This window comes from Colobus angolensis, unplaced genomic scaffold (assembly GCF_000951035.1).
Source record: "Colobus angolensis palliatus isolate OR3802 unplaced genomic scaffold, Cang.pa_1.0 Scaffold328, whole genome shotgun sequence".
In the NCBI taxonomy this organism is placed as follows: Eukaryota; Metazoa; Chordata; class Mammalia; order Primates; family Cercopithecidae; genus Colobus; species Colobus angolensis.
In genome coordinates this window covers 3119424-3132336 of record NW_012116577.1, presented here as the reverse complement: position 1 = coordinate 3132336, position 12913 = coordinate 3119424, and the positions used below count along the sequence as shown (strand labels likewise).

Here is a 12913-nt window from a genome sequence, read left to right as displayed (position 1 = left end):
ATAGTTGACAGGGATGTATGGCTGGAAGACATGATCATTGAAAGAAGGCCTTTTTAGGCTGGGCACGGTGGTTCACGCCTGTAATCCCAGCACTTTGGGAGGCTGAGGCAGGCGGATCACAAGGTCAGGCGTTCGAGACCAGCCTGGCCAGCTTGGTGAAACCCCGTCTCCACTAAAAAAATACAAAATTTAGCCAGACATAGTGGCTTGCTCCTGTAATCCCAGCTACTCAGGAGGCCGAGGCAGGAGAATTGCTTGAACCCAGAAGGCGGAGGTTGCAGTGAGCCGAGATTGCACCACTGCACTCCAGCCTGGGCAAAAGAGCAAGACTCCATCTCAAAAAAAAAAAAAAAAGAGAGAGAGAAGGAAGGTCTTTTTCTTTTTTTACCTTGAGAGTAGAAGAGGTAAGAAGAGCTTAGTGATCTGAAGCTGCACTGGGGGACTTGGAGAATAACAGGCCACTTTCCTAATCAGAAATAGGGAAAAAGAAAAGCTTCTATTCCTACCAAAATCAGCTACTGAAGTGCTGTTCTTCAAGGAATGCCAGCGTCGAAGAAGGAAAAGCATTCTTTGAAGAGAGGGAGGATATGTGGAATCTGTTCCCCTGGACTGAGTGTTCAGGAGCTAGAAAGAGCAATAGGAGGGAATTGTGTCATGAGAAGAGGGGCTGTGCACAGAGCTTCATGGGATGCTGTCCCAGGGAGGCTGGCACCCAAGGTGTTCATGGGCATGCATAGTGGGTCTAGCTCTGATGATGTGGGAAACTGGCTTGTTCCACCCCTGCTGTCAGCAGAGGTCTGTAACAGGCAGTCTAGCCTGCTCTGTGGCTTCTTAAACTAATCTGGGATGTATGATATGTATTTTTGTTCTATAGACATGAATATATCAGCGGATACTACAGAGTGTCATCTTATTTTTTTGGAAAACTGTTATCTGATTTATTACCCATGAGGATGTTACCAAGTATTATATTTACCTGTATAGTGTACTTCATGTTAGGTAAGTAAGTAACAAAACAAAAAAGGACATGTCTTTAGTCTTGCCTATGGGTGAAGTCAGTTGTGCCTTGCAAGCATGTTTTTGATTCTCAAAACTTTATATAAACCAAACCATGAGAAAAGGAAACACTTGTCCATTTTGCACTCTCTGAAATAGTTGTTCACTGTCAACTATTTTTGTCAAGACTGTTTCCCAACTGAATTTTTTTGTTTGTTTGCTTTGTTTTGTTTTTTTGAGACACGGTCTTGCTCTGTCACCCAGGCTGGAATGCGGTGGTGATCATATCTCACAGCAGCCTCAACCTCCTGGGCTCCAGTGATCCTCCTACCTCAGCCTCTAAGTAGCTAGGACTACAGGCACACATAAAGATGGAGTTTTTGGTAAAGATAGGGTCTCACTGTGTTGCCCAGGCTGGTCTTACACTCCTGGCCTCAAGTAGTCCTCCTACCTCAACCTCCCAAAGTGCTGGCATTACAGGAATGAGCTGACATGCCCAGCCTGAACTTGTAAAACCACTTATAAAACTATACTTTACTGAGAGATGCTTGTGTTATACACAAACATGGAAAGAATTTATAAAACTTTGAGACTATGCTGGAGAAGCTGGGATATTTATAACCTATCTATGTTTTCTCTCTCTCTCTCTTTCTCTCTCTCTCTCTGTCTCTCTCTCTATATATATATATATACACACACACACACACACACTTAGAGATATATAGAATGATTAAATATACTTAATCTCTTAGAGATATATAGAATGATTAAATGTCTATATACATATATATATATGTATTTATTTAATATATATTCCCCATCCCTGCTTCTTTAATGAGAGAAAGACAGTGACTTTTGGGACTTGCTAATTTAAAAAAAATACTTGTTTGACAGATGTGGAGATTCATTTGTGCATTATGCTCAGGCTTCACTCCAGGCTCCTTGCATCTGATTTCCATATATTTCACTGATACATGCACACACACACACACACAACCCCCAGAAATATCTATTTTGACACTACAAGATAAGAACTACTGATTGAGCTTAAACCTTCCATTTGACAAATAATAGGTGTGTCCTAAACAATCAGGGTTAGGATCTAGATCTCCAGACTCCTGATTGGTGTTCTTGTGCCTGTTTCAAATCTTCAGATTGTATTACCAACAGTATTAGCTCACTACAGTTTAGAAAGCAGTTTATGAAACTTAATTTAGTCCCATTTCAATCCAGAGTGATGTGGTAATCTGTCTAGGGAGGCTTGGGTTATGGAGGCCCCCTGCTCCTCCCCCAGATACTACAACCATTGTGAGGTCATGCCAGTCCCTTCACTCACACAGTTACAGCACACAATGAGTAATGTGGGGATGTATGGGCAAATGAATGTGCTATTGATGAGTTTCCTGTGAAAAGAGAAGGCAGTTGAATTTTGGCTAGTTGTACTTCAGGAATTCAGAAATTGTTCTAATTATACATAATGGCACATAAGTGTTATAAGGACCAGTGCTTATGCAGTTCTGTGAGAACTTCATGCACTTACATGGACGGAAACAACATTGGAGACCCAGGGTGGTTGGAGAGTGGATGACTTTTTTTCATTCTGATACTAGTTTCTTAAAATATTAGTGTTAAATTTGCACAATAAGCAATCCCAAACATATGGTGACCTAGGCAGTTGGGTTAACTTCTTCTTCTCTTTCTGACTAAGGATTGAAGCCAACGGCAGACGCCTTCTTCATTATGATGTTTACCCTTATGATGGTGGCTTATTCGGCCAGTTCCATGGCACTGGCCATAGCAGCAGGTCAGAGTGTGGTTTCCATAGCAACTCTTCTCATGACCATCTCTTTTGTGTTTATGATGGTGAGTCTGAACTGTGTTTCCTCTGAGAAGGAATTGTTTTTTTCCTTCATTTCTTCCTGCACATTCACTTGTCGTGTAAAACCTGTTTTGAGGATTCTGTAAATGGGACTCTGCTTCAAGGCCATCTACTGAAATAGATTATGTTAGAGAATATACTAACTTTCCTCTTTGCCCTTATCCAATCTTTTTTGCTACGTTCTAATGTAGTTCCAATAATTTTAGTTAATATTGTTGCTAATGAGCTTTTAAAAACTGTTTCTTGGTGACATATTATGAAACCTTAATAAATTGGAATTTCAAAAACCAGAAAACATTTGATCAGCAGATTCTCTTGAGAATGACAAGATTATTTGCCCGACTTTCATGCTGGTGTTAGAGAACTGCTAGCTAATTTTATTTTTTACATTTTTAATTTCTGTTTTAAAAGTTCCCACATACAGCTTGTTTACCCACCAGCAGAGATGGTTTGGTTGGATTTATAATACTGTTTTCCAAGACACACGTTAAGCCTCATAAGAAGCAGAACAGAGTATGGTGTGAGCGGTCTATTTTGGCTCCCTCTTGTATTTTGAAAAAGAGTGTTTTAAAAATATTGGAAAATTGGGAGAGTTCACACACTACTAAGTACCTCCTTTCTGGGTTTTGTTCCTGACATTCAATATGTTTCTGCTTATTATTATTATTTTTTTTAATGGTTACTTAATTCTAATCTTACATGCCCCTAAATTTTGCACTTAGAGGAATCAACAATTGAACGAAACCAGTTACATTTTTTCCCTTTCATCATCATACTTGACAGGAACATGTCGTGTCTGCTAGAGTAGGAGTAGATGTCTTTAAATAAAAATAATTAGCACAAACTCTTGCCAGAGTTTAATTCTTCCATTTCTGGACTTGAAAACTGCCAATGCAAACATTAATGAGAAAGTGATAAGGCTTGTTTATATTTCCCATACTGTCATCCAGCAAATACAAATGTTTTGGTTGATTTATTGTTATTTAAGGATTTCTACACAGAACATTAAAAACTAGTCATAAAACTGTATTTTACTCAGAGATGGCTGCGTTATATGCTAAGCACTTGGTCAGGTCAAGTCTGAATATATATAGTCATACCAGCAGCATCATTATTGTTATGTATATACCGGTATGCTTGTGGTGGCAATTAGTTCTCTTGTCAATCTTCAGCAGGTCTTCCTGGCATCTCCATTGTGCTACTGCTTTTTGGCAGCTTTAAATGATAGCACTGATCCTGTTTATACTCTGCCTCTTGCCACATTATACTCTGTATCAGTTCTAGACTTTGGGTTATGTTAAGCCTGCATTCAGAACCTCATATCCTTGCTAAAGTCATAGAGATATAGACTGCAAACCTTTGTAAATAACAAATCTTATGTGAAGTGTGGTGGGCATGTGATGCTCAGGATTGATCTGGTATAGGTTCTTCCAATGCCAGGTGTATTGGTGAGCACACATAGTGGTTGTGTCATTATAATAGTCAGTGCTTCTTGACCTTCCATTGTGTGCAGTTACAAATAAAGTTGAGTACATAGTCTTGACAATTGAGGATCTTCCGATTAAATGGAATATCTAATATGTATTAGATATTTTGTCCTTTAAAACCATAAATGACTTCAGCTATATAGAGATGTGCACATGCAGAGGAGAAGTGTTTAGTGAGTGTCTAGAGTAAGTGGAAAAAACTTCAAGAAAGAGTTGGTTTTAAAAGAAATACTTACAGTGGTAGGGACTTGAAGAGGGTATTCTCTAGAATTCTGCATGAAATTACTCAAGCAGTCTTGACTCTTAGTATTTGCTTTTTGTAGATTTTTTCGGGGCTGTTGGTCAATCTCAGAACCATTGCATCTTGGCTGTCATGGCTTCAGTACTTCAGCATCCCACGATATGGATTTACGGTAAGTCTTCCTTGTCTGTCGTTGTGACTGCGTTCCCAAGCTAGGAACAATGGAAATCAAGCTTCCTATTCTCATTTCCCTGACCATGAGCTGTGAAAGTCTCCCATCCAGAAACCTTTTAGGAGCGAGGAATGAGAATTTCCTGTTAGCCTTGGTTAACACATGGTCGGGGAGTCATTTGCTATTTTCCTCAGTCATCCTTTAAAGGGCTGAAGAGTGGGGAGATACCTCCTAGTAAAGGAGAAAGATTGACTAATTGATGAAAAACATATTGTTGCATTTCAGTTCAATAAGGAAATAAATGAGAGGATGGGAGACTAGAATACATATGTTTATAATGAAAGGAAAATTAGAAGAACAAAGACCATATAATAAGCATAGTCATATTGACTTTTGCAAGCTCATTAACTCCAAAGTAAACTGTCTGTGTCTTAATATAGTATAACCAAGCTTCTAACTTCCAGAAATTACAACTGGTTCTAATGAAAACAAACAAGAACAAAAGATTGTCACTGTAAATTAACAATACTCATTGAGCACCACTGTATCATTTTAATTAGAATGTTTATGGGGTTACAAAATTGGGGAGAGAAGGAGGAAGGAGCTATGGTATAATATAGCCAGAGGTCTCCCGCTTTGGCCAAATACTTTACTTCTTTTGTATTGGAAGCCAAAATTCCAACCCCAGGCTTCTTGATTGCCAGGGAAAATAACATTAGTTGGTTTGGTGAGACAAAGACTGTGAATATGTTTTCAGAAATAACAATAAAGATTAAACTCAGAGGGCATGATTGTGATAACTCTTTGGAAACTTCTTGAAATTTAAAACTGTTTACCTTGCCCTGCTCCCGCTTGTGTTATAGGCTTTGCAGCATAATGAATTTTTGGGACAAAACTTCTGCCCAGGACTCAATGAAACAGCAAACAGTACTTGTAACTATGCAATGTAAGTTTGTGTTCAGTGTCAAAATGGGTTTTGTTACTACCATGGTGTGATGTAGAAAGGCCACTGGGCTTAGATCTGTATGAGTCCTTCCAGGGGTACTGAACTTTTCCGAGCCAACGTTTTCTCATCCATAAAGTGAGTTGTGCGTGAATGCACGTGAACATGCGACACAGCCCCTCAGTATTCTGCTGCAGTAAAAATTGTCTTTAATGTTCAGCAATGTTTCTTATGTTTGTTTCTTATTGTTTGTTTTGGGCCTTTTAAAAGATCCTTTTGATATTTTGATTGTGGGTTTGAATTCTTGGTTTTCAGAGCATTTGAGATTGAAGTGAGGGGTTTTGATATTTTATCAAGGGCTTATGGTCACTGAACTGTATGGATTCTATGAAATCTATGGGTCCACGAGCTCACGGATATTTCTGAGCCCAACCCATGGACAGTAGTAAGAATGAAATAGGCAGCAATAGCACAAAGAAAGTGAACATTTCTCTGCCAAGATCCTGGCACTTCCACTGCCTCATGCATTTGGAAGACATCATGAAATCAAAGGCCGCATAATCATGTGGTGGTGTTTTAAATTAACTTGAAGTATTCCCTATCAATCAATTTATCCTCTAAAAAAACAAGAAACACTTGAGTAAGTTGAGAAAAAAAACATTTTCACATAATGTTAAATAGATTCTAATAACACTAGATAATATTGTTTTAAGAATTTAGTAACACGTTCCTTTTCTATGATTGCTAATGGTTTGATTTTGATACATAAATTAATGAGAGAAAAGAGAATGTTGATATGATCCTAAATCTCCTGAATGTTCAAGTAGAATATAAATAATTCTTAATAACAAGACAAATTACTCTTCAATTATTCACAGGAAATCCTCTATACAGAGAGGTTTTCTTTATTCTGTCCCTCTCTTTTGGCTTGATCAGAGTGGTCAGGATGAAGTGGATGGGAAAAGTGGGACCAGATAAGGAGGAGCCACCATGGGCTTCATGGTAAGGGAAGATGAGGCTTCATCCTCAGAAGGCAAAGGAGGAAGCTATTCCTTTTTTTTTTTTTTTAAATGGAGTCTCGCTCAGTCGCGAAGACTGTAGTACAGTGGCACGATCTCCGCTCACTGCAAGCTCCGCCTCCGGGGTTCAAGCCATTCTCCTGCCTCAGCCTTCCGAGTAGCTGGGACTATAGGCACCCGCCACCACGCCCGGCTAATTTTTTGTATTTTTAGTAGAGACGGGGTTTCACCGTGTTAGCAAGGATGGTCTCAATCTCCTGACCTCGTGATCCACTTGTCTTGGCCTCCCAAAGTGCTGGGCTTACAGGCGTGAGTCACTGTGTTAGGCCAAGAGGAAACTGTTCTTATAGTAAAAGAGAGTCTATGTATGTTTTTGGAATTGCTGAATTCCAAAGAGTTGCACAAAAATGGTATCAGGCAGTAACTGTGGCGGTCCAAGGTATGTTTAGTATCAGGTGCTTTCCTAACCTGTGGCAAGGAGTTCATCCTACTCTACTCTAGCTGCCACTTAAGGCTTAAACCTCATAGCTGAGTCTGCTGGGAATGTCTTGTACCTGACTATCTGTGATGCTCATCACAGTCTCGGTGTAAGAGCTGACAGAATGTGACTTTTGCAGGAAAACCATGCACACCTCTTTTCCTGGTTTTGGAATTCTTAGCCTGTGTTGTTTTTTATGGCTGTTTGCAAGGGTAAAGAGTACTGTAAGAGCGTTGATCATCTTAGTAAGGGTCATAGGTGTCATCTGTTTAAGCGGATGTTTTCTTTATCAGGCATAAGGGAACTATTACTTGATAAATGTTTCTGCCCTTTGGAGAGAGCAACGTTACAGATTTGGAAACCAATACAATTGAGTAGGCTAAAAAGTCCGTAATTCAAAGTATGACTCTGTAAACCTGGTCAAGTTCCTTAAACCTTAGTCTCCTCATCTTTGAAGTGTGTACAATGTCCATCACATTGGATTGTTTTAGGAATTAACTAAGTTAGGATCATGTTGCTTGTTAGTGTCTAGCAAAATTGTAAGCACACAATGACTGTTAGCTATGACATCTGAAGGGATAATCATTAAAGGCTTGGTTGACTTTTAGGCTCCCTTAAGGAACAGTGAATATACTGAGTAACATTTGACAGATGCTAGGAATGAAGTTATATTCTTTTTTCTGTTGAATTTCAGATGTACTGGTGAAGAATATTTGACAAACCAGGGCATCGATCTCTCACCCTGGGGCTTGTGGAAGAATCACGTGGCTTTGGCGTGTATGATTGTTATTTTCCTCACAATTGCCTACCTGAAATTGTTATTTCTTAAAAAATATTCTTAAATTTCCCCTTTATTCAGTATGATTTATCCTCACATAAGAACGAAGCACCTTGATTGAAGTATTCAATCAAGTTTTTTTGTTGTTTTCTGTACCCTTGCTGTCACACTGTTGCACAACAGCAGTTGTTTTAAAGAGATACATTTTTAGAAATCACAACAAATGGAATTAAACATGAAAGAATCCAATATATCATGTATCGCATATTAGTTCATCTCCTCAGACAGTAACCATGGGGAAGAAATCTAGTCTAACTTATTAACCTAAAAAAGGAGAATTGAATTCTGGAAACTCCTGTCTCTGCCATTTGTTTCCTCATCTTTAAAATGAATAGGTAGGTTAGTAGCCTTTCAGTCTTAATACTTTACGATGCTGTGATTTGCCATTGTTTAATAAATGACAAATGTATTAATGCTATACTGGAAATGTAAAATTGAAAATATGTTGGAAAAAAGAGTCTGTCTTATAGGGTAAAAAAGCCACTGTGATAGAAAAATCTTTTTGATAAGCACATTAAAGTTAATAGAACTTACTGATATTTCTCTCTAGTGGTATAATATCTCAGGAATCTTGGCTGAGGGTTTTGAACTGTAGGTAGAGTAGAGGTCCATTAATAGAATTCTTGCACTTTTTCTGGAACATTCTAGCTGTGGAAGGTCACGTAACCTTCTTGGGGTAATTCAGTGGTTTATAATCCAGGTGTGTGTCAGAATCTTCTGAGGAACTTTGCTAAAATACAAAAGTCTGGCCTGTGCCTATCCGCAGTGCATAAGTATCTCCAGATCTACCTTCATAAAGGAATCTGACCACTCCTGGATTTGGTAATTTCCAAGATCTTTTCCAGCTCTGGAAATTTTACTTAGGATTTAATAACTATTACATCTGTCCCTGCGTAGGTTTTCTTTCCTACTTATATACCTTATTTCTATATGTCCTTTTCATTCTAACCTTCATCAGTAATGGGAAATATTTTAATTTTTTTTTAGTTGAAGGGTATTGTACCAAAAAATATAGTTCAGTGAATTATGTGCAACCACCAGTGCAGGTCAGGAAATAGAAGATTGTAGCACACAAAAGCCCACTCAGCCACTCTCCCAGTCACTGCTTCCTTTCTTACCCCTGCGTTATTTTTGAAATGACACTTACTGTATTCCCCTATGTTGCTGTTATGAGAACATTGCTACAGCCAAGTGTTATGTTTCTGTGTGCATAGGTTGATACTTAATTCTCTCCCCACTTTTTAATAAATTAAAAGAATTTGGAAATAATTTTGGATTGACAGAAAAGTTGCAAAGATAGTGAGGAAAGTTCCTGTCTACTCTTTGCCCAGCTTCCCTTAATGTTAACATTTTATATAGCAAGGTGCATTTGTCAAAGCTAAGAAATTAACATTGGTACAATCACTGTTAATTAAACTGCACACAATATTCACATTTCACCACTTTTCCACTAATATTCTTTCATCGTTCTAGGATTCAATTCAGGAGACCACAATGCATGCAGCCCTCTTCTTTAAAAATAAATACTTTTCAATACTTACAGGAATTAAGTGAGCTGGGGCATCACTGGTGTGTAGATGCCCTGAGACTGGTCATCTTGGAATTCATTTAGTTTGTCAGTGGGTGCCCTGACATTCTGTCACAACATCAATTTGGGAACATGGCATTATATTTTTATCTTTGAACTTTTTTCTTTTTGGATGACACTTGATTAAGGCATCATCTTGGAACACATTATCTTTTTTCTTGGTTATGTAATCATGAAGATAATCAGTTTTTCCTGTTCTTGGTATAATTCCTGCTTTTCACATACCTGTGCCTTACAGTTCTCTGTATATACCCTTCCCTTATTACACAGAGAGAAATATCTATCTATACTTTTTACACAAGATATACTTCAGAAGAAACAAAACAGCCAAAATGATTAACAACTACTTTTTAAATAAATGAGAATTTAATTATATCCTGTTTTACGTATCCTCTTTTTATATTAAAATTGCTTTTATATAATTTTGCTGTGGTAAGAACCACATAACATAAAATTTATCATCTTAACCATTTTAAAATTAAGGAACTTTTAAAAAAGTATGTTTTGTTTTCTTATAAAATAGAAATTTATTTAAGGATATAGATATCCATATATATTATATATACCTTGTATATTATATATATTCTCTATTTTATATCCTATATATCAGGATATATATATTATATAGGATATATATCCTATATATAATTCATATCTTACATATTATATATGGGTATATATATCCTTAAGTAAATTTCTACATTATAAGAAAATAAACCACACTTTAAAAAACGTTCCTTAATTTTAAAATGGTTAAGATGGTAAATTTTATGTACTCATTTTATGTTTTTTATATATATATATTCTTTTGATTTTATTTCCCCGGATGTCAGAACTAATCTATAATGGAGACAAATTAATGTGGTTTAACATAAAATAAACCTCAGTTAAATGAATATAAGTTGCTATTTGTACTGTTTATACAATAAATGTATACTATCTGTATTGCTTTGCATTCTTTAGTGGCAATATATAGTGTTTTATGATACCTCACTGTACTGTGTCTAAAGAACTTTTGTTTTGGATATAGCAGTAGAATTATAAAAGGTCATTGGCTTGACAACACCTGCAAGTCATCACAGTATTTTAAAAACTTTTTTGATTGGTTTTCACAGTAAAAAAAAAATACTTTCTATTACAGCCCATATTTTTGCACATGCACAAAAATATAATCCAAACAAGTTTCTTGTGGTGCATTCTGAAAGATATTTTTAAAATAAGATTTGAGTAAATCTATCTTTTAGGTCTATCAATATAATGAAGCAAATATGCTATCAAGAAATGCATGTTTTCAAAGTTATATAATTATATCCATCTCTTTAATTATTTTTAGTGTCCTGGTTTGATAATTTATGTGCTTATGCTGGGATTATTGCTCTCCCTACCTCACATGGATATCAAAAGGACTAAGTAATTCTTAATACTTTTTTTTCATTTCATGTTCTTTGTTTTCATAGAACCTTACATTCCCCAAATTCCTTTATGTATCTGTAAAATGAGAGTTTCTTCTACCTTTAAAGTTCTGTGAATGCATGGATATTTACATTGTTTTTTTTTTTTCAAATAGCTTCAAGAAGAACAGCCAATTTGACTTTTTCAGTGTCCACTAAATTTCTCAGTGCAACCCTATAATTTATTTATTTTGATTTATTACAAAAATTTGAATTGTCTGTCATACAGATTCAGACTAAAGTTGCTAAGATCAAGGAAGGGAGGGTGGTCTTTTGTTTAAAAAGGCATCTTGCCATCTGTGTTTCTGGTTGGTCTTGTGTATTTTTTTTTAAAGACTTTGTTTTGGGTGGTGGAGGCAGGACGGAGGGGAGTTCAGTATTCCTGTAAACCAGGGGTTGACAGACTTTGAGAAGGGCCTGATAATTTGTCTCTTGGGGTCTTTATTTTTGCTATTTGCCTCTTTTAAAAAACATAACTTTATAAAAAAGTTAAAACCCATTTTCAGCAATGTAAAACCTCTACTTAACTGGAGGGCTGTACATCACAGCCAGTGAACACCGGATCTGGCCCAGAGGCCATTGTTTGCAGAGATGCCCTGCTGTAGACAGTTGTTGTTCCTGCTTCATGTGAGACTGTGTTAATATGCTGATAAACCAAAGTTCTAAGAAATTTGTTGTAATTTTAAATTTCAAGATATTATATTGATATCCTTTTTCTTCTTAATAGAACAAACACAGTGCTTCTTGATACTTCATTCTCTCCCCCACCTTTCTGCCCTGCTTTGACAAAAAGCGAAAAGTGGGTTTCTGCATCTGGCATTAGTTTTACACTCAGTCCTGTGTGGTGGCAGTTAGTATGGTAAGAGGAGTAAGAGAGGCTGACATCAGTTGAGATGGAGCCTTCTGGCCTCGGGGCTTGTGGGAGAGCGTGTGGTTTTTTTTTTTTTTATGTTCAGGAATTGTTTGTTTTTGAGATGGAGTCTCATTCTGTCTCAGGCTGGAATGCAGTGATGCGATCTTGACTTACCGCAATCTCTGCCACCCGGGTTCAGGTGATTCCCCTGCCTCAGCCTCCTGAGTAGCTGGGACTACAGGTGTGTGCCAACACGCCTGGCTAATTTTTGTATTTTTAGTAAAGACGGGGTTACACCACGTTGGCCAGACTGGTCTTGAACTCCTGGCCTCAAGTGATCCACCCGCCTCAGCCTCCCAAAGTGCTGGGATTACAGGTGTCAGACCACTCTCGGCCTGGAATTTTTGTTTTTAGTGCATCCAAAGGGGTGGCTATTCTCTGAGTAATGAATTCACACCAGTCATCCGACCAAAGATCTGTAACCCAGAGCACCAAATCACTCATTTAAACAGTAAAGTGTTAATGTGGATATTATCTTGTTACATTATTCTCTCAGGTGTGAAACTGAGGTCAGAGGGTTCCTTGACAAACACAGATTTGGGATTTAAGACCAATGCAACAATATCTACTACATCCATAGGGATTTGTGTATCAAGCTAACCTGAATAGTTGCGCCAGCTAACCTTCACCCAGACAATGCAGGAGATAGCAGTGTCCCCACCCCACCCTCACAGGCTTGTGTTTATCTTCTGTGGACTAAAGATCCTGGCCTTGAACCGCACCAGACATAGCTACCATCTGGCTTGCAGCCTATTTGTATACATATTTTAAATAAATGGTTAACTTACATGTTGACTTGTAGACTATTTTTTTCCCTCCACTTAGCAATATGAACATAATGATACTCTAAATCAAAGTAATTCTTATTTTCTAAACTATAAACCTTCAAATTTCTTTCTTTTCTTTCT

The 12913-nt window shown here is 37.4% G+C and overlaps 1 protein-coding gene across 2 annotated transcripts in view; it reads left to right on the top strand.

Annotated features, from left to right (window-relative positions):
* Window positions 1-8242, top strand: part of ABCG2 (ATP-binding cassette, sub-family G (WHITE), member 2 (Junior blood group)) — a 60029-nt gene extending 51787 nt beyond the window's left edge. For both annotated transcript variants that reach the window (XM_011951831.1, XM_011951830.1), the window contains exons 12-16: window positions 875-999; window positions 2705-2859; window positions 4686-4775; window positions 5639-5721; window positions 7910-8242. In XM_011951831.1, coding sequence (XP_011807221.1) covers window positions 875-999; window positions 2705-2859; window positions 4686-4775; window positions 5639-5721; window positions 7910-8057 — 601 coding nt within the window. In that variant the 3' untranslated portion in view covers window positions 8058-8242. The remainder of the gene's footprint in view (window positions 1-874; window positions 1000-2704; window positions 2860-4685; window positions 4776-5638; window positions 5722-7909) is intronic.
* The last annotated feature ends 4671 nt before the right edge of the window (window positions 8243-12913 follow it).